At 38.4% G+C, this 26,893-nt stretch overlaps 1 protein-coding gene, 9 non-coding genes and 2 pseudogenes across 10 annotated transcripts in view; 7 read left to right on the top strand and 5 right to left on the bottom strand.

Annotated features, from left to right (window-relative positions):
- The first annotated feature begins 131 nt into the window (after nucleotides 1–131).
- On the top strand, nucleotides 132–338 carry LOC121881624. The gene has a single exon (XR_006091849.1). It is a non-coding gene; the product is annotated as a small nucleolar RNA U3 (small nucleolar RNA).
- Nucleotides 339–1,988: 1,650 nt separating this feature from the next.
- On the bottom strand, nucleotides 1,989–2,195 carry LOC121881612. Its single transcript, XR_006091838.1, has one exon. It is a non-coding gene; the product is annotated as a small nucleolar RNA U3 (small nucleolar RNA).
- A 1,081-nt stretch (nucleotides 2,196–3,276) lies between these two features.
- On the bottom strand, nucleotides 3,277–3,478 carry LOC121881631 (annotated as a pseudogene).
- An 866-nt stretch (nucleotides 3,479–4,344) lies between these two features.
- Nucleotides 4,345–4,551, top strand: LOC121881674. Its single transcript, XR_006091896.1, has one exon. It is a non-coding gene; the product is annotated as a small nucleolar RNA U3 (small nucleolar RNA).
- A 680-nt stretch (nucleotides 4,552–5,231) lies between these two features.
- Nucleotides 5,232–5,438, top strand: LOC121881649. Its single transcript, XR_006091872.1, has one exon. It is a non-coding gene; the product is annotated as a small nucleolar RNA U3 (small nucleolar RNA).
- A 2,588-nt stretch (nucleotides 5,439–8,026) lies between these two features.
- Nucleotides 8,027–8,233, top strand: LOC121881632. The gene has a single exon (XR_006091856.1). It is a non-coding gene; the product is annotated as a small nucleolar RNA U3 (small nucleolar RNA).
- A 2,618-nt stretch (nucleotides 8,234–10,851) lies between these two features.
- exoc3l4 (exocyst complex component 3-like 4) overlaps nucleotides 10,852–26,893 on the bottom strand; it is a 31,027-nt gene continuing 14,985 nt past the window's right edge. Inside the window, exons 8-13 of the mRNA XM_042388709.1 lie at nucleotides 25,120–25,215; nucleotides 21,938–22,061; nucleotides 20,828–20,950; nucleotides 20,024–20,176; nucleotides 19,040–19,161; nucleotides 10,852–11,823 (exon numbers count right to left, since the gene is read on the bottom strand). Coding sequence (XP_042244643.1) covers nucleotides 11,604–11,823; nucleotides 19,040–19,161; nucleotides 20,024–20,176; nucleotides 20,828–20,950; nucleotides 21,938–22,061; nucleotides 25,120–25,215 — 838 coding nt within the window. The 3' untranslated portion in view covers nucleotides 10,852–11,603. The remainder of the gene's footprint in view (nucleotides 11,824–19,039; nucleotides 19,162–20,023; nucleotides 20,177–20,827; nucleotides 20,951–21,937; nucleotides 22,062–25,119; nucleotides 25,216–26,893) is intronic.
- LOC121881636 lies at nucleotides 12,085–12,294 on the top strand. Its single transcript, XR_006091859.1, has one exon. It is a non-coding gene; the product is annotated as a small nucleolar RNA U3 (small nucleolar RNA).
- On the top strand, nucleotides 13,012–13,218 carry LOC121881633. The gene has a single exon (XR_006091857.1). It is a non-coding gene; the product is annotated as a small nucleolar RNA U3 (small nucleolar RNA).
- On the bottom strand, nucleotides 14,200–14,406 carry LOC121881638. The gene has a single exon (XR_006091861.1). It is a non-coding gene; the product is annotated as a small nucleolar RNA U3 (small nucleolar RNA).
- Nucleotides 15,325–15,529, bottom strand: LOC121881635 (annotated as a pseudogene).
- On the top strand, nucleotides 15,867–16,073 carry LOC121881634. The gene has a single exon (XR_006091858.1). It is a non-coding gene; the product is annotated as a small nucleolar RNA U3 (small nucleolar RNA).

The raw sequence follows: 26,893 nt of genomic DNA on the forward strand, positions 1-26,893 counted from the left end.
CTCCAGAACTAACACAAGTCAATCAATCATTGACGATGCTGTGATTGTAGGAGGAGTGTCTACAGGGGATCACCAGGAGTACGAGTGCTCGTCTTCAGACATAAGACCCTGAGAAACATCCAGAACAAACCAAGACTATACTTTCAGGGATCATTTCTTTAGTTCTTGACTTGAGAAATGTGTTTCTAAAGAGTTTGGTCTCGCTGCCCACAATGAAGAGTTAAGATGTTTCCTTCAGAGCAAGAAACTGGTGGGAAGACTTTGTTTCTTCTCCACTGTTGAAGACTGTTCAGTGTTTCTGAATGAGACTCTGATGGAGGAAACATGTTCTGAGTGGACTGTTTATCTTGTTAAATGAGTAGGAACTTGTAAAAACTTCTCTTAAGTGTTTCCAATGTTTGTTGCTTTATATCTTTGCTGCTTAGTTTTAAATTGGGCAGAGGTTTGCAGGGAATCCACCTGTACACAGTGACCCCCTGTACCAAAAACATGATAAAAGTTGAAGTTTTCTTGCTTTAAGAAGTGCAACAAAACTATCAGAAGAGTGAAGCAGATTTCAATCAATTACGGTCTGCACATGACCAGAGAGGAAGTCTGATCAGGCAACATAAGTGGGAACACATGTGTGGATGTTCAGAGTTGTTTGAAGTCGGCAATCCTGGGAAGACTTTGTTTCTTCTCCACTGTTGAAGACTATGCGGTGTTTCTGAACAAGACTCTGATGGGGGAAACATGTTCTGAGTGGACTGTTTAATCTCTCCTGACAAAAAAGATACTGTGTCTAATATGTAAATTCCACGAAAAGTTCAAATACGTCTTTAGAAAACCCTTAAACCTCCACTTCCTCTCTTTCATTGAAAAACAAAACTATGCAAGAAACAAGAAGTCTCCTACTTCACTGTAAAGTCTATTATCAGTGTTTGTGCACTGTAAGTCGGCTCCAAAATTGTTGTGACGTTTCAAAAAAAAAAAAAAAAAAAGTTATTCAAAAAATATGTTGTGCTTGTATTACAACTCCAGCAACATCTCAAAAAACTAAGAAGCATATACATCCTTTTTTCACAAAATGCAGTTTTTCTGTGTCTTCCAGCAGCACACACATTGTATAATTCTCAGACATTTCAGTAATATTTCATATAAGCACCAAAATAGCTCACTATCATACTTCATTACTACATAAACAGTGTGTGTAACTGTTTCCAGAGGTCAACTCTGAGCCCGTCAGGATTTCTAATAGCTAAAGTACAGTTATGTTTTTCAATCCTCTCTTTGGCAATCACTTTTATTCTGAGAGCTTCAGGCGTTCATAAATCAAAACAGTGATTAAGATATTGATTGATTGATAAACAGGGAGAGCTGCAGCCTGCCAAGACAAGTCAGAGTGTTACTCAAGAGCTCTTCAGCATGTCGACTCCTGTGAACAGACTCATTACAAACTAAACAGAACCAGGTCGACTCTTAGGACATTGTGGAAGGAAACCAACATGAGAGCGAGGCTTTGTAAAGGAAACGGAAACTGTTAAAACACTTGAAACTGCACTTCCTCTGTTGGGAGCAGAAACACGTGAACACGACACTGATCAGTGACAGAAAATGAGAAATATTCAAAATTGTGTCTTTATTGAAGATCCAAATGTAAACACACTGATGGACACACACACACACACACTTACTGTTTTTCATTATAGGTCATACAAAAGCCTTCAATGTTGTGGTGCAGAAAACAGCTTCTACACACATGAACAACAATGAAAGATGCCAAACAACAGTCTGAGATCATAAAAATTACAAATGATTTAAAGGTTAGAAGGTCTTTATTTTTCTAAAGTAAGTGAATTTTATTAGTTAAACATGTTTTAGACTGTGGGTTTGCATCCCCTCATAAAAAAATTCTTAATACAACAGCTTGATTAATGTCTTGGTAAAACAGGTTCCAGACAATTTATGACACAAACCATTTCATCTTTAACTTCTTACAAGGCACAAAACCCACTCAGAACATGTTTCCTCCATCAGAGTCTCTTTTAGAAATACTGAACAGTCTTCAACAGTGGAGAAGAAACAAAGTCATCCCACCAGTTTCCTGCTCTGAAGGAAACATCTTAACTCTTCATCGTGGACAGCGAGACCAAACTCTTTAGAAACACATTTCTCAAGTCAAGAACTAAAGAAATGATCCCTGAAAGTATAGTCTTGGTTTGTTCTGGATGTTTCTCAGGGTCTTATGTCTGGAGACGAGCACTTGTACTCCTGGTGAACTCCTGTAGTTCACAAAGAAACTCCTCCTACAATCACAGCATCCTCACTGAAACTGATACAGATAAACTGATTTGTTGTGTCTTTGTTCTGTTATAAATATGTTTTCAATGAGTGTTTATAAAGGAACTTGTGAATATATTTCAGAGGTGTCATCATCCATGAAGCAGCAGAATTTAGCAGCAGCTCAACATATACATGTTTATTTCATCACCAGTGTTGCTGTATTATGAGTTGACTGTGCCAATAAATATACAAATATTTTCAAAAATATTCTGAGATGGACATAAACACTCTCCATCACACTTCTTCCAATATATCAATATGTCAATCAAAGAGGAAAAGAGATAAGAAACAAATCTGAGTTAATTAAAAATATTTAAATCAGGTAAATTTTGGGAGCAAATGTCAACAAGAAAAACTGACATTTGTAGCTGTTGCTCACATGGATAAACATTTCTATCTTTATTCTATTTTGTGTATATATATAATGTTGTTTGTCTTTAAATTTGCATTTACACTCTACTTTGAGAGCATCTTCATTTTGTTATTTGAGCAAACGGAGGCTAACGAGCCTGGAGAAACTATGACAAAACCTTTTGAATATTGATCTAAAACTGCTGTATTTAAAGTTTCCCTCTGGTCAAAAAATGTGTTTTTCTTCTTGTTCTTTCTGTTGGATGTTGGACTTCACTGTGCAGAATGAAGGTTTGTTCTCACATTCATCTGCTGAAGGAGGAAAGTTTCTCTGTGCTCGTCTTATATCTCAGTTTAAGACACGTACCTATCAGCATGATTTGTAATGTCACTACAATTTTGGAGCCAACTTAAACAAGTGTGATGTGGAAACTTGAAGCCTCCAGTGCACATAGACTGATAAAGGACTTTACAGTGAAGTAGGAGACATGTGGTACGTATCTGGCATAGTTTTGTTTTTCAATGAGAGAGAGAGAGGAAGGGGAAGTTCTTGGAATTTATGTATTAAACACAGTATCTTTTTTGTTAGGAGAGATTAAAGAGTCCACTCAGAACATGTTTCCTTCATCAGAGTCTCTTGCAGAAACACTGAACAGTCTTCAATAGTGGAGAAGAAGACTTTCCACCAGTTTCCTGCTCTGAAGAAAACATCTTAATTCTTCATCGTGGACAGCGAGACCAAACTGTTTAGAAGCACATTCCTCAAGTCAAGAACTAAAGAAATGATCCCTGAAAGTATAGTCTTGGTTTGTTCTGGATGTTTCTCAGAGTCTTATGTCTGGAGACGAGCACTTGTACTCCTGGTGAACTCCTGTAGACACTCCTCCTACAATCATAAAAGAGTTTGTGGATGATTAGCTTACTTTACTTTGAGTGACCTTTTACACTTTCTAGTGTATTAAAAAAGTGGAGATACGGTTTGGTTGACATCCAATGTCATGATGTTCACAAGCATACAGTAAAGTACATTTTTTAATAACTGCCCAAATAGTGCACGGACAAGAGTTTAGGAATGCACAGATATAATTTGCACTGGGAGAAAGAAAGAGATATGTCTCCCCAAAAACTTAATGTAAATAATTTCTACCCCTAAAATGCTTAAATCTATTAGTTATAAAGGTGAAAGTACGAATGAGAGACTTTGTAGTTCACGTCACATTTATGCACCGTTAATGTGTTGCTGATCAACCCAATCACCAGAATAAAACGTTGGCATTAAACGTTTCTGCAAACCACAGATACATTGAATGTCCACGTTTCAATGTTGGCCATTATCCATTGAATAATGATGTTTTATGATGTGACAACGCTGTAGTTAAGGTCTGGTTAGGTCCTCCTCCTAATAAGAAAGTCAGCTCATATAGGTGATACATATTGTTGAAATGTTAATATGCTACATATTACATGTGTTGAAACTATATATGATGATATGATATTAAACGTTTCTGTGGTTTGCAGAAACATACAATGCCAACATTTTATTCTAGCGACCAGGTTGTGCTGATGAGGCTGTGATTGAAGGAGGAGTGTCTTTGTGGACAACAGGAGTTCACCAGGAGTACGAGTGCTCGTCTCCAGATATAAGACCCTGAGAAACATCCAGAACTAACCAAGACTATACTTTCAGGGATCATTTCTTTAGTTCTTGACTTGAGAAATGTGTTTCTAAAGAGTTTGGTCTCGCTGCCCACGATGAAGAGCTGAGATGTTTTCTTCAGAGCAGGAAACTGGTGGGAAGACTTTGTTTCTTCTCCACTGTTGAAGACTGTTCAGTGTCTCTGAATGAGACTCTGAAGGAGGAAACATGTTCTGAGTGGAGTTTGCATACTTGTCAAAAGAGGAAGTGCTATTTAAAGTCCTAAAGCTTTAAGTCTGAAGACTCATTGTAGTGAAATATTTAGTAGAATAATAACTATGAAGTTCAGCTGTTTATCTTGACAGTGTGACGGTTCCTTGCTCTGTTGAACACTTCAATTTGGGGTGAAATATCTTCACAACTGCGTTCAGGGTGACATGAACTCTGCTGTTGATTTAAAAGGTCCCCAGAGGAAGAATGTTTAACAACTTCACAACCTTTCCTCTATTGTCACAGCTTATTATTTCTACTTGTACACAAACATAATTTTATTGGGAAGAGTTCCATGAAATTTACTCATCATATTCCAGAGAACAAACACTTGGTCTGTTCTGTAGTCCCTCTGCTGCTCTGTACAGAAAACACTCTGCACTGAATATTTATTTAAATCCAAAAGAAGACATCCTGTGACTATCAACAGGCTTAGGTGGATGTGCACTGAAAGGTCACAACAAACAAGGTCAAAGTTGTAAGTGAATTGTGGAAAAAGCCTTAAAGCTTCACTGGCTTTTCTCCAGAACTAACACAAGTCAATCAATCATTGACGATGCTGTGATTGTAGGAGGAGCGTCTACAGGAGTTCACCAGGAGTACGAGTGCTCGTCTCCAAATATAAGACCCCGAGAAACATCCAGAACAAACCAAGACTATACTTTCAGGGATCATTTCTTTAGTTTTTGACTTGAGAAATGTGTTTCTAAAGAGTTTGGTCTCGCTGCCCACGATGAAGAGTTAAGATGTTTCCTTCAGAGCAGGAAACTGGTGGGAAGACTTTGTTTCTTCTCCACTATTGAAGACTGTTCAGTGTCTCTGAATGAGACTCTGAAGGAGGAAACATGTTCTGAGTGGTTTTTGTGTTTTGTAATAAGCTAAAGATGAATTGTTTTTTGTCATAAAATATCTAGAGCTTGTGTAGTTATTAAAAAATGTCAAGTTCATTGCTGATTTCCTCAAGTAAATGTAGATGTTGTGTAATTCTTCTTAGCTGGTTGTAGTTAGGAAGAGATTTGCTGACAACACCAGTGTTACTGAACAATATGTTTTACCAGAATAATAAAGATTAAAGGTTACATAGCTCTGGTTCTGCAGTCAGGAAAGATTTTGTCTCCCTAACCTTTCTATGTGGTGTCCAGAGTTCAATCGGATTGAACTTTAACACACTGGCTCTCTATTGTCCAGCTAGTTTGACAGAGTGTTGAGATTGACCTCTCGCTCAGGACAGTGTTTATTTTCCTGTTTCAAAACTGCATGATGAAATAATTCAAGCAGCAGATAAGGGAAAATGTTGTATAGTGGGTGCAAGGATGGTAACAGAGGTTAATGACAATAAAATGTCTGATAAAAAGTTGCATAATTTGCAACTTTGTGGGCTGCTTTTGTTTGCCTGCCAGCCATCTCCAGCAGTTTCTCTTCACAATCCTACTCACGCTATTTCCTGTCATCTCAGCTTTTGGCCACAACATGCAAATAAATTTCTCAGGCAACATAATTGAAAACACCTGTGTGGGCGAACCATGATTTTATAACAGCTTAAAAGTATTTGGCTGGCGATTTTCTATATTTATCTTATCGTCAACAAATCTCATGTGCAGAACCAAACCAACAATGGACTCATCCTATTAAGTATTGTGTGTGTATCCAAAGCCTGATATATATTATTCCTCTGTGCTGTAGACCTCCGTTGTTGTCCAAAAACTATTAGAAACACACAATGAGCCACACACTGCACCGGGCGACATGTTCCTTCATACCTGAAGACAGAAGTTACTGTAGTTTTATAGAAACAGCTCCCAAGACTAATAATTGCGATCACGTTTTCAGTCTCAGGAGAGTAGTTTTGTGTACAGCAGACGCCACTGAGCATTTGCGGGAACTCACTTCAGGCTGTATACAAACCATTTCAGGTGTTGTGGCGCCCCGCTGCAGGTGTGAGCAGAGGTGTGTTGGTGTGTTTGTGCTCCAGAACGTAACCGCTGTTAAACAATCAGAAAATAACATTTTATTGATCTGATTCACCGGCTTTCTCACTACCATTGCTCCCTCCCTTCATTCCCTCTCTAGCTCGCTCGACCACAGCTGCTCTCTGTCTCTCTTTTTTTCTCATAATTTTTAAAATGAGTTTGTTTTTTTTAATATTATCAAAAGAAGAGAAATGCCCTCCCCTCCTCCTATAAACATCTTCGTCTTCCCTCATGGCAGAGTTGACAGCTCCGATAAGTCTGATTGCCGGCTGTTGGCCACTGCAGCATGACGTTGGATTGCGTTTCTCCAAAAATTGACTCTGGATCAACTTTCTCACTGCAGGCCGGTACAGCAACCCCCTCCCCGAGCCTAAACGCACTACCCCCATTTAAATGAATAGGAGTACTGGTGTTTTCGCTGCACCGCCTTATTTGGTCTGAATACACCCTTAGCTTGTTGTGCTACATATCACAACCTCTTGACTTTGTACTGAAGTACTTCGAGAAATGTACAAGAAGCACAAAGTCGAAAGATTATTATGTAGCTCAACAAGCTAAGAAAGCTGTAAACAAAACTGAGTTCCTGCACATGCTCAGTGGCGTCTGCCATTCAAGGAACCTCTTTCCGGAAAGTTTCAATCTTATCGATGTTATTCATCTTTGGAGACTCATCTTTCTAAACAAACTACGGAAGGAACATGTCACTCAGTGCGGCGATGTGGCTCATTGACATGTTTTTTGGACAACAACGGAGGTCAACGGCACAGAGGAATAAGATATATCAGGCTTTGGATACATACACACACAATACAAAGCATTTTTCCCATACACAATCACTAGAAAAGGAGCGGCCACACTTGAATACAACAGATCCATCATTCATTTTATCGGTAACATCTGTGCTTTTGGTGCCTTCACATGACATTTCTGTTCTCCGGAAGTTCACCTCCGAAAAAGGGTGTGATGTCACATTTGTGTTAAATAAATATTGATGAGAGCGATCGCAAACTCTAGACAGTCTATAAGAGAGAGACTACAGTTTGTAGTCAGGTAGTGAGATAATTTACTAAAAACTGTGATGAAACACACAAGAATAATAACTTCTCCATTTCCAAACATGGCGCAGCAGTTTCTATTGGCCAAGTAAGCATATCCGCTAAAATTTAAACAAAGGGGAACTTTGACCTGTGAAACCACCAGAGCGGGCTAGACATCGCACAAAACAGGAAACTAACTCTTACTTTATTTGTCAGCCAGGCTTCAGTAGAACTGAAGAGGAAAGTGAATATTTGTCATGTCAAAATGTCCACTGTGAAAAAGAACTTCTGCAGTTTTGCTCCATCACCAAAAAAAGAGGCCTATCTGTCAATGATGACACTGATTGAAGGAGGAGTGTCTTTGTGAACTACAGGGGTTCACCAGGAATACATGTGCTCATCTCCAGACTTAAGACCCCGAGAAACATCCAGAACAAATCAAGACTATACTTTCAGGGATCATTTCTTTAGTGCTTGACTTGAGAAATGTGTTTCTAAAGAGTTTGGTCTCGCTGCCCACGATGAAGAGTTGAGATGTTTCCTCCAGAGCAGGAAATTAGTGGTAAGACTTTGTTTCTTCTCCACTGTTGAAGACTGTTCAGTGTTTCTGAAAGAGACTCTGATGGAGGAAACATGTTCTGAATGGAGTTTGCACAGTGGTAAAAGAGGAAGTGCCATTTGAAGGCCTAAAGCTTTAAGCCTAAAGACAGAAAATCTTTCACTGCAGTGAAATATTTAGCAGAATAATAACTTTGAAGTTCAGCTGTATATCTTGACAGTGTGAATGTTCTTTGCTCTTTTGTCTAAAAAGCTTTAGTTTTTTTGGTTTCTTTGCAGCTATTTCATGCTAATTCATTATTGACCTAGTTATTGACTCTACCTCAGTATGTTCCACAACAGGATTTTGTCTCATTATTCAGAGTGTCCATAAATATTACGTGGCCTGATATCATCAGTACAAAGGCTACACAAAACTTCCTGCTCTGAAGGAAACATCTTATAACTTCCTGCTCTGAAGGAAACATCTTATAACTTCCTGCTCTTATCGCTTCATTGCTGGTCGACATCCAAATATATGCGCTCCATCTGTAATCTCTAATTTAAATGCATATTAGTAAAAGCTTATAAAATGGCAGCAGAATTCATTAAAACTGGCAAATGAACTTTTGTGCTTTTCTACATACTAGACTGGTGACTGAGGAATCTTGTTCTGAGTGGGTTTCATGCACAGCTCAAGTTAAAAATTAAATCTTTTGAGTCATGCAGATTTTAACATCTTCAGCCAAAATTAACCAGCCAAAAAATTTTAAGCAATCACTAGAATGATCATCTTCAGACTTCCATTTTTTTTCCTTTATCTACTTAAAGTTGTATTTGAAAACCTGTCAAATTCCCAAAAAGCATAATTTTTCAGTGTCTGCAGATACATCATTCTGCCAACATTGTGAACCCACATTTCCCAACTTTGTGAAGTCTGCACAATTTCATACATTTTGAAGTCACCCCCTTTTTCCCAAGAAAATGATATTTCATCTCTGAATTAGGTAAAGCTGTCCAGACTGTCTCTTTGACGAATGTTTGAGGTAGGAAGATCCGGATGTTAGACTCACTGAGAAGGATTGAGGGGAGTTTATTCACTATGTCCACTCATCCTCTCTGTGAGCCGAACAAGGATTCATCCAGTGACCAAACTTGCCTTTTTACTTTAATACACAAACTCTGATCTTTTCCACTATTACAATGCATTCTCAACAAAGTCCTAAGTCTTAAATACGAGATTTGAATATGAGAGAAGAGCCAAAAAAGATTTGACTATTTTCCTAAAAAAAACGTACAACTATTTATTAGTTCTTATCAAGGTTGACAAGCGTCTTGATTAACATACAGTTGTGTACAGTAATATGCACATATTCATGTTAACATTTGATATATTTTAATACAGAAAAGATTAAATAGTGCCAAGAAAATTTTCCTGCAGCTGTGGCCAGAAAGGAACATCTGGAATATGAGATTAAATTAAAAAGGAGGAAAAAAAGCAGAGTAAGGGGACCCATATTTCACTCTGAAAGGAGTTCAGAGGACTAAATTCCCTGTACAGAGTCCTCAGTTCCTGGCTCAATAGCACTTAACAGATACATGGCGCAGGCACTTGAAGAGTTACAGTTTCTTACAGTTTTTGTCCGCTGATCTGACACTAAAAACTCAAACTAAGGTACAACACAGCCTTTAAAGAAGACACATTTTGCAAAAAAAGGTCAAATTCTATTGCAAAATAAAGTGCTGTTGAGAAAACTCGGCACAAAAACCTGCCTTTTATTAGTTACATATGTTGACAGACTTCATCTGAACACAAAGTTTCACAATTGTTTTTCTTCCCTCCTGAAACTTTTAATTACATCCAGATTATCTTGGGAGAAGTTTTACTTCCCAGAAACAAAAGCATCTCCTTCCTTACAATTCTATGTGTCTAATGTGTTACATAGGTTATAGGTTTTGTAAACAATATCACATTTCTACATTTGTCTGTGTTAAAGGAGATATTAAAGGAAATGTTTGACAGTTTTCTATAATTCTTCTTATCGTCAACAAATCTCATGTGCAGACCAACCAAACCAACAATGAACTGATCTACTAAAAAGTATTGTGTGTGTATTCAAAGTCTGATATATCTTATTCCTCTGTGCCGTAGGCCTCGGTTGTTCAAAAACTATTAAAAACACACCAATGAGCCACACTGCTGCTTCATAATGTTCCTTTGTTATGAAGTTTGGTCACATTAGTTTGTTTAGAAACAGCTCCAAAGACTAATAACAACAATCGTGTTTTCAGTCTCTGGAGAGTAGTTCCTTGTAAAGCAGTTGTGCTACATATTTCAACCTCTTGACTTTGTACCTCATTGTAAATTTCTCGAAGACTTTAGTACAAAGTCAAGAGGTTGTGTTATGTAGCACAACAAGCTAACAAAGCAGTAACTAGAACTGAGTGCTCAACAAGCTAGCAAAGCTCTTTAAACGCAGTCCTGCATATTCTCAGCAGTGTCTGTCTTGCACAGAACTACTCTCCTGAGACAGAAAACATGATCGCTTTCATTAGTCTTTGGAGCTATTTCTAAACAAACATTATTAAACTCTTCATAATAAAGGCTCATGTCACCCAGTGCAGCTGTGTGGCTCACTGATGTGCACAGAGGAATAAGATATATCAGGCTTTGGATACACACACACACAATACTTGTTAGTAGATCAATTCATTGTTGGTTTGACTCTGCACATGAGATTTGTTGACAATAAGAAAAATATAGAAAATCACCAGACTTATATCACATGTGGCAAATGCAGAAATGCCACATGTTTACCACTTACAAAACCTATTAAATGTGACACATGCAACATGCGTGTTACATATTAGAATTGTGAAGAACAGATGTTTTGGAAAACGGAAAACAAGCTCATCATCAGTTTATTTATCAGAAATCTGTCAGGCCAGAGAATTAAAAGTGCATTTTGTAAAAATGAATGAACAGATGTTTTAAAGTTTTATTTTAACTTTGTTTAAAGGATAAAACTGATGTAACTCTATTTTTTTCTTACTGTCAACAAATCTCATGAAAAAAAACAAAACCAACAGTGTGTTAGTCCGTCTCCCAGTACTTCACTCCCCTGTCTGCGGCCTTCAGCTTCAAGCCCATTGGTCCCTGTTGACAACTGTTAATCTTTAAAACAGTATATAAATATATAGTTCAATTGTTTAAAACTGCTCAGTCATTTCCTCAAAAAGCTGGGCACACGGAAATGGTCCATTTGTTGGGGACTATTTTCAGCAGCATGTATCTGATTCTGCACAAAAATGCTGCAGTTGGTTTGAGTTTACATGGCTGTGCTTGAGAGCAGGGTCCTTAATTTTTGTCAAAATATTTCAAACCAGCTTAGGAAAACTGCGACTGTCAACCTTTTCTGTGACCTCTTGTGCTTTCCATTCTTCTTTCATGCAGCGATGCATGCAGTCCATCACATTTCACTAGTGGTCGGGCAGCAAGAAGTTGAGGCATGGGAAAGGCAGATTGGACAGGCAGTCTGTGTTGACGGTGACCTGCATGTCACTAAATAAAGCTTGGCTCTTGTCGCCGGCAGCACTTCCTTGTTTCTTCTTCAGCTCTGTGAGTCGCTGGAGGATCAGCTGGTGCTCACGGCCCCTCACCAGACCTCTGAAATTCAGAACAGCAACCAGGTGCTTCCTGCTGCAGGTAGAGAAGAAGAAAAGACTAATTATACCCATGAATTTCATACCTGCCACAACTGTGGGGGTTTTTTGCAGGGTTATTAAGGCATTTGAGGAATGTTTTCTGATATACTTGAGTGTCATGGCAGCGATGACCCACAAAAATAAAAAGTTAATTTGTCACTAATTATAGGAGTGTCTTTGTGAACAACAGGAGTTCATCAGGAGTACGAGTGCTCGTCTCCAGACATAAGACCCTGAGAAACATCCATAAGAAACCAAGACTTTCCTTTCAGAGATAAAATCTTTAGTTTTTGACTTGAGAAATGTGTTTCTGAAGAGTTTGGTCTCACTGCTCATGGTGATGAAGTGTTAAGATGTTTCCTTCCAAGCAGGAAACTGGTGGGGAAACATTATTTCTTCTCCATTGTTGAAGACTGTTAAGTGTTGCTGAGAGAGACTCTGTTGGAGGAAATGTTTTCTGAGAGGTCTTTTTACTTAAGCAACAGTACAAACTCTTTGTCATCTATCCTTTATTGCATTGTTTAATGTTCCAAGTATGAAAAGTAAAAAACCTTTAGCTTCAAACTGTCACAAGTTGGATAAAATGAAGGAAATATTTGGAAGTGTTTACTCACTTGAGCAATCTCTGCAAATGTATTTAATTTTCTCTGAAATTTGCTGCAGGAATGTTTATGACACTGAGTTCATGGTTTCACTGATGAAGGAATCCTGTTTCAAGTGGACTGTTTTGTAGATCTAACAACAAGGCTCTGTTCACTTTAGTTGACTTTTGCTGTTGTGCAACATCATTCAGCAACTCACAGCAGTGACCAGTCGAATATTAATCATACTCAAGGGGAATTGTTACTGTTATAATAACCTTCCAGAGTTGTACAATCTTGTCTCATGCAAAGTTTTGGCATCTGATTAGCTTTTAAACTCATGGATGTGTCACGCAGACTGGACTTTCTGGATCATATTTAATCTTCTCATACAGTAGGCAGCTGTAGCAAAATGCTCAGACCAGTGTAGCTCTTTGTATTTTTATTGACCCAGTTCCATTTTTTATCTCAAGGCGGCCTAACAGCAGTGACAGTTGTTTGTCTGATTGAAGGAGGAGTGTCTCTGTGAACAACAGGAGTTCACCAGGAGTACGAGTGCTGGTCTCCAGACATAAGACCCTGAGAAACATCCAGAACTAAACAAGACTATACTTTCAGGGATCATTTCTTTAGTTCTTGACTTGCGAAATGTGTTTCTAAAGAGTTTGGTCTCGCTGCCCACAATGAAGAGTGAAGATGTTTCCTTCAGAGCAAGAAACTGGTGGGAAGACTTTGTCTCTTCTCCACTTTTGAAGACTGTTCAGGGTTTCTGAAAGAGACTCTGATAGAGGAAACATGTTCTGAGTGGACTGTTTATCTTGTTAAAAAATATCACTCTTTTTTTATATGTGTGTGTTTTTAAAGTTATATTTCTCCTTTTCAACACACATAGAAACTACAACAAAAAGAAAACCCCAAACTAAACAAACTCAGGACAGCAGCTAAATCAAGAATTGCCATGTGACTACATACATTTCAAGACTAGTGCAAAACAAAAAAAGGGATCTGCTGCTTTCCAGTATTAGGACACTAGTTTTCAGAGAAAGAAGATAGGAAACAAGATAAATTGCTAACTATCTTTATCGCGTCACTCAAACAGTAATTCACCAAAATGTTGTAGCAAAGTGCTTTCCAATTAGCTCTTGTTAAACTGTTCTTGGTATCTTATTTTTTGTTATCAGTGAATGTTGCAGCCATTTTACGCTCATTCATTACCAAACTTGTTTACCAATTTTCCTCAGTTTATGCTACAGGATTTTGTCTCATGATTCAGGTTTTAAATAAATATATTTGTAATCTGGTATTCTCAGTAGAAGTCTCTACTGTGAAACCATCTGATGTGAATAAAATGTCCTGAGGACCACAACATATCTTCAGACATCTTTTCTTTAAACAAATCTCCAAACACCAGTTTCAGGGTTTTCTTAAGAATCAAAACTCAGATGTTCTTGAGTCCACATGGCAAAGGATTGCCGACTTCAAACAACCCTGAACATCCACACACGTGTTCCCACTTATGTTGCCTGATCAGACTTCCTCTCTGGTCATGTGCAGACCGTAATCGATTAAAATCTCCTTCACTCTTCTGATAGTTTTGTTGCACTTGTTAAAGCAAGACAACTTCAATCTTTATCATGTTTTTGGTATAGGGGGTCACTGAGTACAGGTGGATTCCCTGCAAATGTCTTCCTAATTTAAACCTGAGCAGCAAAGATATAAAGTAACAGACACCAGAAACACTTAAGAAAAGTTTGAAAGACAAGTTCCTACTCATTTAACAAGATAAACAGCCCACTCAGAACATGTTTCCTCCATCAGAGTCTCTTCCAGAAACACTGAACAGTCTTCAACAGTGAAGAAGAGACAAAGTCTTCCCACCAGCTTCCTGCTCTGAAGGAAACATTTTAAATCTTCATCATGGGTAGCGAGACCAAACTCTTTAGAAACACATTTCTCAAGTCAAAAACTAAAGAAATGATCCCTGAAAGTATAGTCTTGGTTTGTTCTGGATGTTTCTCAGGGTCTTATGTTTGGAGACCAGCACTTGTACTCCTGGCGAACTCCTGTTGCTCACAAAGGCACTCCTCCTTCAATCAGACAAACAACTGTCACTGCTGTTAGGCCGCCTTCTGATAAAAAATGGAACTGGGTCAATAAAAATACAAAGAGCTGCACTGGTTTGAGCATTTTGCTACAGCTGCCTACTGTATGAGAAGATTAAATATGAACCAAAAAGTCCAGTCTGAGTGACACATCCATGAGTTTAAAAGCTAATCAGATGCATAAACTCTGCATGAGACAGGATTGTTCAACTCTGGAAGGTTATCACGACAGCAATTCCCCTTCCGTATCTACAGTATGATTCATATACGACTGGTCACTGCTGTGAGTTGCTGAATGATGTTGCAATGCACCAAAAGTTGATTCAGGTTCAATTTTATTTTTTTAATTTTTTTTACAGAAGTTTTCTGTGACAGTTAAATACTGAAAATGTCAGATTTGAAAATAGTTCCCTGTACTGTGATGACAAAATAACATAAACTGCAACTAAATATGTCGACACCAAACGGTGAGTTTATGCTATTTTGAGCATCTGGCTTCTACAGTTCATGTTCAAGCATCTGAAATGAAGTCAGGCAGAAAAAAAACTTTAGATTAACTAAAGTGAACGGAGATTGGTTGTTAGGTTCTTTATATCAGTGAAACTATGAACTCAAAGTCATAAAAAGTTCTGCAGCAAATTTCAGAGAGAATAAATTACATTTGCAGAGAGTGCTTAAGTGAGTAAACACTTATAAGTCCTGTCCTCATTCCATCCTGTGCATATGTACATGTGAAGTACAGGAACAACATTGAGTGACTCAACCAACAAAAGGAACCTACTACTTAGTATTTTACATTGCTAAGCTAAACAGTCCACTCAGAATGTTTCCTCCTTCAGAGTCTCTTCCAGAAACACTGAACAGTCTTCAACAATGGAGAAGAAACAAAGTCTTCCCACCAGTTTCCTGCTCTGAAGGAAACATCTTAATTCTTCATTGTGGACAGTGAGACCAAAATCTTTAAAAACACATTTCTCAAGCCAAGAACTAAAGAAATGATCCCTGAAAGTATAGTCTTGGTTTGTTCTGGATGTTTCTCAGGGTCTTATATCTGGAGACCAGCACTCGTACTCCTGGTGATCTCCTGCAAAGACACTCCTCCTACAATCAGACTGTCATCAGAAACAGATTAAAATATTGTTGTGAATTTCTGCTGAATGTTTTGATGTGACAGCGAATGTATAATTTCTGTAAGAACACAACTCAAAACTTTCATCTAAATCATGAACTACTACTACTTGCAAATTTTCATTCAGCGTTTTCAGGAGGAGTATCTTTGTGAACAACAGGAGTTCACCAGGAGTACGAGTGCTCGTCTCCAGACATAAGACCCTGAGAAACATCCAGAACAAATCAAGACTATACTTTCAGGGATCATTTCTTTAGTTCTTGACTTGAGGAATGTGTTTCTAAAGAGTTTGGTCTCGCTGCCCATGATGAAGAGTTAAGATGTTTCCTTCAGAGCAGGAAACTGGTGGGAAGACTTTGTTTCTTCTCCACTGCTGAAGACTGTTCAGTGTTTCTGAAAGAGACTCTGAAGGAGGAAACATGTTCTGAGAGGACAGTTGAGTTGTCCAAAAAAAACAGACCTGGTTGCCTAGTAATCAAGTGGTTTTATAGCTGACTCATTTGAGCAAGTTAACACATGATAATTCGCATGTGTTATTCCATTCTGTAGTGTGTCACTTGAAAATTGTTGTTATTGAGCTGCAGTCTGAGTGTTGCAGGAAGGGTCACTGTAGTGTGAACCACATGAAGCTGATCCCTTTCATTCAGGTTCACTTCCACTCCAAACAATCATGCTTTATCACCTCTTCATTCAGACAGGAATCAAAGGTCACACATCACATCTTCTGTGTTTTTATCTTACATTCCTCCACATATGCCATGTTTGTTTACTACTGTGGTCATGGAAACGCTCTCCAGCCTATATCACCTGCTTGAGGATTGAGATTGATCACCTCCACCGTTGTGTAAGAGCGCACCTTAAGTATGTTCACAGGGGTTGTGTGTTTGCTGGCTTTGTATACCTACGTGAAGCATGTTTATGGCCAAAGAGTTCATCACCAACATAACATTAGTTTGTTTGTTTTTCCTGTTGCCTGTTTGATTGACCAATCCCATCACATGTCTCCAGTTTTTTGCTCTACTTAACACATGACTTCACAGCAGAGGTCAACATCATCTCACGGGGCATGAACTTAAAGAGGACATATCCTGCACATTTCCAGGATATTAATATGGGACTTTACTGGAATATATATATGCATGATTTACAGTTTATCTTATACTGGCCTTTACAACGCCCCTAAGTTCAGCCTCTGTGTGAAACAGGCTGTTTTAGCTCCTGTGTCTTTATGACTCGCTTCCCGATGAACCCACTCTGCTCATCATGCTCAAATGTAAATTACACACAGTGTGATCTTGAGCATTTTAATCAATAAAAGTATGAAAATCATAGATAATAACAGCACAGATGCCACATGCTAAGCTCCTTTCTCATCTATCAGAGCAAAAACTGAAAATATTTCCTTTGAGATCCATCTGCAGAGCAGAAGTTTTGTCTGTCTGTGTTTAACCTCTCGGTTAAAAAGTCCATCGGCCAACATATCAGGCCAGGATCAATGCTGTGGATGCTCTTTAACCTTTCTGATAAAATATGTGGCTGGATATAAGTAAAAGCTGAGGAGAAATCTATAAAAACACCCTCAAGGTGTGACAGAATCATGTTAAGTAGGGTGCCCGTCGCATCATCAACACCCCTGCCAGACCTGTAAGCAAATTGAAGCAGATCCAAATTTGCCTGCACTGTGTTCAGAAGCTCGTCCTTCACAATCTTCTCAAGTCATTTCACAACCAGAGATGTAATTGCCACAGGCCTGTGGTCATTAAGTGTCTTTGGAGAATTGTTTTTTGGCACAACACACAAGGAACCCTATGGAGTTGGAGAGACTTAAAAAGAACTTAAAAATAAAACAGAATATATCTGCCAACTGTTCGGTATAATTTTTAAGGATACAACCTCCAAAACCATCAGGACCGGGGCTTTTCCTTTCCTTTATACCCCGTAAAAGTTTCAGAACCCTACTCCTGTCTAAGTGCACGCTGCTCTGCTCGGAAACAGCATTTTTATCAACTGACAGCACCTTGCTAAAATCATGGATGTTAAAACAATTATAAAAAAAAGTTCAGTTCATTTGAAAGGTCTAGATCAGGGGTGCCATTAAGGGAGATGAGACATTTCTTGGACTGCATGGCAGGTGTGAATTCCACTGGAAATTTCCACTGGAGTGGAATCCATGAAGGGGATGTGGTCCAAGGAGTGTCTCATGTCTCTGTTGATCTTTCTCTCCTCCACCTTTGTCTACTACTTCCTCAATAAAAAAGGGGAAGCAGTGACACTTTTTAGGCTTTTAAAATAGAAATTGAAAGCAGGAATTTGTGTTTAATGTCATCACTCTGGGTTTTTGCGATGATGCTTTCTTATGTCTGTTGATTTTGACATGTTTAACTCGACAAAAGTGCCGCATTTCAACACAGAGATATGTCACGGCGCTCAGGTTATCTCCATGTGTGTTTCACTTCAACATCACTGCCTGATTTATTAGAAACTGATGGGAAAAGCCCCCCTCACTAATCTGTATGACCATGGCTGACTCTGAGCTGAGCTGCACATAAACGGATAAACCAAACAAAACCCCCTTAGGTCTGACACCATTATCATCACGAACATGCAGGATTTCCTGGGCAATTACTTTGTCTGCTGTTATTGTAAAAACTGATGTCAGTGTAATTAGTCTGAAAGCCTGACACAATAAGATTACATCGAAACTATAAAAAGACCCACGTAAAACATCCAAATAGAGCAGGCCTGTCTTTTCAGCCTCTTATTAAAACCTTTTTTTGTAGATCGTTAAAGACAAAAAAATTAATACACTTATGGTGGAGATTATGAGCTAGTATATACAATTGTGAGTTATTCAGTGTTTAACCTTTTTTATTTAATCGAAAGAGCTTTAAGTCTGCATGCTCTCCTGGTGTCTTTAAGGGGTTTTTTTCTCTTGCAATCCAAAAACATGTAATACTTACTGTTCACATGTTTGAATATGAGTATGAATGTATTTGTCTGTCTCTGTTAAGCCACATTCAGAATAAAAAATAGCACTACATCATAAAAATGCCGCCCCCTCATTAGGGATGAGTTTCGATTGTAGGTTCCATCTCTAAATATGAACACTAACAAATATCTTAGTGAACTTGTATCTTTCCCCTTTATTTTTTTTTCTTAGCAAAGAGCAATAGAAACACAAACTGTGAGTGGACTGTGTGTTTTTGTAGATTCACAAGTGGAGACTCTTCTCTTCTGTTGTCCTCGGGTCAATTTTGACCCGGGAGGACAACAGGTGTCATTATGTGCTGTCATCAAAAAAATTGAAATGGTTTTAAAACAGTATTCTGACAAAACTAGGTTAACAAAACAGGTTTAACATACAGAACGATTTTAAATTGTTGAGTGATAAATGCTTACCCAAAGTCTGGGTAATGCTCCACTAAAGGCTGCAGATGGTTCTTTATGTCCGCTTTGTTTTTCTGTCCGATGATCTCGCACAGCTCGTCTCCTACATGGTACAGCCACTCATGAACCGACTTCTGCATAAGAAACATACAAAACAGAGAAAAGAATAATGAATCCGCTGCTTGTAAGCAACAGTGTGACTGTGTGTCTTGTGATTTTCACTTGATGAATTCGTGCTGCTCATATCTATTATTAAACCCAATTCCAACATATTAATTTTAAGTATACTGTTATTATTGTGACCATGACTTTAATATGTCACTATCACCAATTAAGAAATATATGCTTGTGCAACAATCCAACTTTATCATCACTACAGATGTTGAAAAAATGTAAACATTGTTGTTTTCCAGACTAAACATGGAAAAAAAAGTTCTTCAGTTATTCAGTTACAATATTGACAGCTAACTTTATTAAATCTGACCAGTTGTGTGACACATCTTTTGAGTTGCATCATGAGAAATGAAGGATCCAAACTGGTTTGCTCTGGTCTGGTGTTAGCTCAGAGGCCTGTATTATGAAGCAGGATTTGGGGTTAGCAAGGTAACTTCAAGTTTAACTCTGGGTTTTCAGTCCTACGATGGTGGTTCACTTCTTACCGGGGTACATTGCCATGGTAACTTAGGCTGAACAGCTAACCTGCTCCAGGTTATCTGTTCCCATAAAAAACAAGTTTGATTTGATTGGACTAAAAAAACAGGTTTGAAAACACCCTAAAAGTCTGGATATCTTGGCCGTCTGTTGTCTTTTTTTAAAAAATCTCTCTCTTGTCATTTTTCACAACTTTACACCAGATTTTGTTGCAGAAGTTTGCTGCATCAAGACAGCTTATATTCTGAGAAATTATTATCAGCTCCAAATAAATGTCTCCTATCATGTGCGGGCCAAACAGAGAAGATGCTTTCCATGTTGATGGGGAAGTAAAGAGGTCAGTACCATTTCCTCAAACAGTTCAACGAGTTTAGCCCACTGACGGCGGATCTTGCTTGCTGCATTCTCGTGTCTCCGGTTCTTGCACGAGAAGTTATTTTTCATCAGCTGGCCAATGTATTCCCTCACCACATGGTAGTGCAAATGGCTCGCAAACTCCTGTTGCAAGAAAAACAAAGACACACGCACAGGGAGTGATGTGGCAGAGCAACAGGATAGGCACAAAAAAAAAAGGGAAATATAAGTCACACGACCAGCCGCCTGCAGATCATCTGAGCAACACCTTCACTACTTCCACCTATTCTTTTGTCCCATTTGCCCTCTCACTTCGATGTTTTCTGCAATCACAGCATCCATACAAAAACAATGGTGTCTAAATTGATTCATTGGAACTTTTAAGAGGATCAACAGAGAGCACCTAAGGATTTCCCCTGCAGACCTCCAAAGAAATTTCATATCAGTGTGGAAGTTTATATGCAGCTATTTTTTTTTTGGCTCTTTTATGCTCATTAAGTCAATTTTAATCACTAAACCTCATGGCTGCCAGGCATAATGTTTCCTGTTTAGTCTGATTTGTTGGATGTCCCAGTGACATGAGATTTCTCTAATCAGGATGTGACAAAGGCCATTAAATCTTTGCCCTCAGTTGGGTGCTTTATCAGATTATAGCCGACACTTTTCCAAGTAACCAATCATTTTAATGTTTGGCCGTATTTCCCGTAAGCAAAATGATTTAGCTGGTTAGTTTAAAAAGTTGTGGGAGAGTGCTGGAATCCCCTGACAGCGTTTTCCTGTCTGTCTCTTCCTAACCTGGACGTGTGGAGGCCTCATGAGAGCGCAATGCTGGGAAAGCTGCTCCGTCTGCCTGTAAAGCTGCTCAAAGTCGTCATCGTTGGTGAGCCACTTCCTCGTCATCATTCTCCTCAGGTACGGCTAGAAAACAGCATATGTTCAAAGTGAAAAACATAAAACACATCTCTCAAAAGACTTAATATTAAAGGGGAGGCACCATGCACATTTACATGTCTATATTTTGAATCTGGGGCTTTACTGTAATATCTTTGCATGATTTACAGTTCAAAAAGCTCCTTATTTATCTTACTGGCCCTTTGTGCAGCTCCTCAGTTCAGCCAGTCAGTTTGGAACTTTGACAACGTTTAACATCCGACATCATATCAATATAAAAATGACAGAAAGTCACAAAAAGCACAATATGTCCCCTAAAATAATGCATTTTCGGTTTTATTTGCCATTAATTTGAGTGATGTTATCCATGTTTTTTTCTTTATAATACCACATTAAGGCTGATCCATAATCCTTGACATTGGAAACAGCAGTTGCCAGAACAATCTCCACTCAATATCCACTTAACTCACTTGTTTGGGAGCTTTTGACTGTGTCACATGGTTGCAAGCTTGTCTTTTTGTTATCCATTTTCTGATTTCATAACTATATCATCTATTATTGCGTTTCATAAGAAGGTCCCCATTAGCTTCCACTGGGGCAGTTCCTACTATTCCTGTTTTCACAAATATACATAAGACAAGATATATACATTAATAGTTATTAAAGAACAAAGATATAAAATAATAACCTTCATTGCAGTTAACTAAAATTTGACAAAAGGTTAAATTAAAGTGATATGAGATTATCAGATTAGGAATGTACCGTACTTTCTAACATTACGTTTCCACATATCCTTGTACGTGATATTTTGTGATCTTTTACAGTAAAAGCATTGAGCAGTGCTTTCGAAGGGTGGTTGAGGAAAGTAGAATCCTTTTTTCAATTCTCCTTTTAAGAACCACGAAAGCTAATGTTTGCTCTGTGTGAGGAAATGAATCAATGAAAACAGGAATCAGGCTTTCAACTAAAATCACCCGTGTGTATTAACCCAGTATGACGCACTGGATACTGTACCTTGACGTCTTCCTTGAACCGGTCCTCCAGGCCCTGAGTGAGCCTGATGATCAGCCCCTTCACCTCTTGTCCGAACCCTTCCACCTGATGTGGACAGGTGTCCCGGTACTCCTCCATGTGCTGCCTGCAGGAGGGAAAAAAAAAATCAGGGTTAGGGTTAGGGTTAGGGTTAGGGTTAGGGTTAGGGTTAGGGTTAGGGGTTAGGGTTAGGGTTAGAGACTGACGTTATGAAGTGAAATTTGACTTTTGTTAAACCTGCAATAACAGATTTTTTGGCTACTTGGGGGCAGCAGAAACAAGTTGTGAACAAATTATAATATCACCTTTTTAAGATGATATGCTGACTATGTGCTTATTTTCCCATCTAATAGTTACGGAGCAACATTATCATTCATTTGGAGTCGTGTTTCTGTCCACCTGGTGAATGTAAGTCCAATATTCACTCTCTTCTAGCTCTGTTTTTGCTCTCTACCAACTCCTGAGAGAAATATCTGGCTCTTTAACTGCTAAATGCTCCACTATGTTCTCCAGCCAGTCTACAGCTAACTGTGTCTGTTTGCTGTTTGATGCTGAGCAGGTAGTGTACAGTGAGTTTTTACAGCTTTTTCTCTGAAAACAGCTGCCTGCTGTGGCCTAAAACAACACTATGAGAGCACTGAGAGTGAACCAAAACAGTAAAGTTGCAGCCAGACAGCTAAACAATGAGCTGAAACTCTCTATAAAGCTCCATAAAACTGAGGGGAGCTGCAGAGTCGCTGATAATTTTCTGTAGGTTTATCACTATGAGCCACGACCAACACATTCTCATTTTATAGTTATTATACAAAATATTGTTTATAGTTGCTTTAAGTGATTGGGGTTTTTTTTGTTTGGTTATTTTAGCAACAGATGTGCTTATATATATCTTTTAGAAATACTCAGTTGTTTTCCCTTCTTAACCTTTTTCACATTGGTTTTCATCTGGTTTGTTTTTCAAAGCCTTACTGGTCAGTCAGTTTTTGACACCAGACTTCATGTGCTACCTCAAACCAACCTCAAACCATGCTCAAAGCACTTATTGAATGGCGCCTTGTGAATTCATATTTGAAGTTCTCATCCAAAATCTTGCAAAGGGCTCCAGCATAGTCAGGTCTGGCTCTGGGATGATGGAAATGTTTTTGCAGGTATTTGGTCATAAACAAAGTAACTAAGTTGAAATTTTGACCTGATGGTGGCACTAGATGAAATGTTAGAGGATCACTAAAGTTTTTACACTTCATCCTGAATGGAACATAAATGTCTGTACAAAACTGAATGCCAATCCATCCAATAGTTGTTGTGGGAACAACTGACCGGCATTGCTTCCCTAAATCTGTTTGATATTCATTAATGCACCACTTGTTAGTTCAACCTCATGTTCTCAATGTTTCCATCAATTTTTTCTAATTGCCCCTTAAGTTTCCCTCCTGTATGAAGTCCTACACATCTATATATTCTTTATCTGATTGGGCTTTCAGAGGAAATATGCTTATATTGACTTAAATATAAAATGCTCTTTATGAATGTGCAGGTCTTGCACATAGTTTCTTGCATATTGGCCTCTGATTCATTATCATTTTTCTTTGTTTGTGTTTTGTAAACATCATGATTTGGACTATACCCAAAAGAAGAGGTGTGGTTTAAAACTGTAATTATGCTTCTCTGCAGATATGAGTAAACATCTCAAACCTACGCAAACAAACAAAAATAAACTTTGATGAAAACAGGTTTTAAAAAAAATAGAAGAAACGTGAACATATCCAAGAGACCCCCCCGTGCACGTTCACCTACCTGCAGCCCCGAGAATCTAGTTCAAGAGGTTAAAAGGTCAAGGGGAGCTTGTGTATGAGACACTATCAAACCACAGATTAGCTTGTGCTTCAAACATCACATGACAGCAAAAAATAGAAAGCAGATATCAAAACTGAAACCACACACACACACACACTGTCTGCGACACATCCTTGAATGACCTGCCACAGCTCACATCTGCTTCTTGTGTGACGGACTGAAGCAGCTGCAGTGGTTTTGGTGGTTCAGCAGACATGTTATAACTACTTCCCCTCCCCCTTCCCCTCCAACACACACACACACACACACACACACACACACACACACACATAACACAGCAGCGTCTCTTACTCGCAGCACAGATTCCCAGAAATCATGTGAGGCAACACTCTCTCCAAGGCTGGCACATTCATCCTTTCACTAAATGCAAGTGGCACAACCTCGTTTTAAGGACTGTAACTCGCCTTTGCATGTGAAAGAAAGAGTCTCTTGATCCATTTCATGCTTGTGAAAGAAAGCTTGAATCTTATATAGAAGATGCTGGCACTAATGTTTGGAATCTCCCAGAGGAAGACTAAAATAGCTCCGAGATGAATCATCCAAACAAAAGCTCTTCATTCCATCAGGAGTCTGAGCTTTTTAACCTCTTGTTTTCTCCTTTCGATTTTACTAGTGCAGTGCCCATTCAAGACAATGCCTGTTTGGAACGGGACAATTTCTCAACACCTAGAGAGAACAGTGCCCATCCCCTAAACACCTCTCATGCAAACTATCGGTAGACGCTACAATTTACTAATGATTCCTTAACGCCTCACACGCAGACCATCAGTAGACACTGCAATTTACCGATGCTCCCTAAACGCCTCACACGCAGAATATGGGAGACTACAATTTTGAGTTGAGCTGAAGTTGATCGGATGAACTGTAGTGCCCATTCAAAACATACCTGAGACATCCTGCATTATGTCTTGAACATACATACAAAGTTCCTGCTCGTGTGAAGAACAGGAATAGAGCTTAACTCTATAAACTTTTTTATATATTGTAAAGACAGAATTTAAAGTGTTTAAATGATCAAAACAGAAGGATAGGATTTAATAGGATTTAGCACACATCTTCTCATGAAAAACTGGAACTATAAATCCAACAAAGTGCATTTTAAATTGTAATTCTTTGTCAGCATCCTGATTTAAAATCTCATTTCTGCTTCAGGAAACAAACAGTTAACACCACACAGATTCCCATTGGGTGACTCAGGTGACAGCTTTTTCTTTTCTTTTTTTTTTCAGGAGACTGGAGGCAGGCTGCCAGCTTTGGCAGGGTGATGTTATCGCGGGGCTTTATGGGTTTTTCTACGAAGTCATGTGACTTACTGTAAAGAGGTAAAGCTGTTGATGTATGTTATCTGATACTCTGCCCAAAGAGGCTGATTGAGAGCACTGCAGTGGCGTCTGAACTCTGCCTCAAACCTGCAGAGGGAAGAAGAGACGAATAAAAGTGAAGTTCATGACTGTATGGAGAACAAGCCTGCAGGGGGTGGACAAAATAATAAGAACATCTAACAATTCAGGAAAAAAAAACATAAAACACACTTAAAGAGACACATTTTCCATATTTTGTCATTTGTATTTAAGGGAACAGCCAAGAGATATGGTAACATCTGTAACATCTGCAGATAAATGTGTAAATGTCAGTCAGAAATCTGTTTCTTTATGTATTCCACCTTTACTTTGTTAGACGCTGAGACCTTCTGCAAGAAGTGTTTCCTAAACTGTTGAAGTTTTATCACTTTTAGTGATTTATTACCTTTGTTGCACATTGTTCTTTGTGCTCCAAGAGATGAAACATCTCCAGAGGAAACATTTAAGTTTCTTCTGATCTTTCATACTTTTTTGAGAAAAAGATATGAAGTGTGAGGCGTGTATCAGTCATAAATCATGTGAAGGATTAGGAAGGAACATTCTCACATTACTCAACAGGAAAATCACTCAACACTGGTTTTCATACAGAGGGCAGCATCCTGTTCTTGATTTTTGTTTTGTTTTTCTGTGTGGCTTTTCTACCTTCCTCTTCTGCTTCTTTAAGTAGATTTCTATATTTTGTAATAGGCTTCACAGAATGCTTTACTTATTCGTCTGGCCTTGTTTGACCTTTAACCTCCTCACTAATACATGAATCATCAGAGGATAAAAATGCTGGATAAAAATGCGTGTTGCATATTTTAATAACTAAAAATAAAATTAAAAAATATGTTGCACAGCAGGAAAATTACCAGGATATTAAACATACACATATCACACAGTTTAAGCATTGTAATTCATGTTACTGGGTGGAAGTCTGTTTAAGAAAGGTGACGGTGAATGATTGAGCTGCCGCTTAAGGTGGACGTTACTCTTAAACTCATACAGTATTCTATTCTATTCTAATCTATTTTATGAGTATGCGTCAGTCTGTCATTATTTCTGTGTTGCAGCATAAATAAAAAATAAAAGAGAAGATACAGAAACTGAAAATATGCAATCAGGAAAGTGATATTTCTGCCAGAAGAGATGAAGACATTAGAAGAGAAGAGGGAGAGGAGGAAGAAGACGACACAAGCTGGCCAATCTGTTGTTGAATCAATTTGTGTGTAATTTAATTATCATCATCACTCATTTAACATCAAATGTCACTTAACGAACAACATCTGTGTTTATGTTAAATGTATAGACTTAAAAATGAACAAAAACTGAAAGCTCAATTTAAATAAAACACGTAGTTTTTGGTTCCTGCTGCAGGTTTTAGAGCTTCTTAAGAGCTCAAAATAAACTATTATGCTCCTACAAATGTGTAGGAGTCACTCGTTAATCTACAATCACTTTCTCAAGAGCGTCTTCAGTTACAGTACAATGCTTTAAGGAAACACCTAAGATGGATATTACAGTCGTCTTAGCCTTAAAGGACAAGTTCACAGTTTTTCTAGTGTGTCAGGTGTCCATGTGAACAGTGAAAGAGGTTTTCCTCACTGTAATCATACCTCCTGTTCATACTGGCTATTAAAAGATCCTTCAAATGTGCTTTCAATGTAAGTGATGGAGGCCAAAATCCATAGTGTGTCCACACAGTCATTTAAAAGTTGATGTGAAGCTTATATGAGGCTTCAGCAGT

Source organism: Thunnus maccoyii, chromosome 16, assembly GCF_910596095.1.
Source record: "Thunnus maccoyii chromosome 16, fThuMac1.1, whole genome shotgun sequence".
NCBI classification, from domain to species: domain Eukaryota; kingdom Metazoa; phylum Chordata; class Actinopteri; order Scombriformes; family Scombridae; genus Thunnus; species Thunnus maccoyii.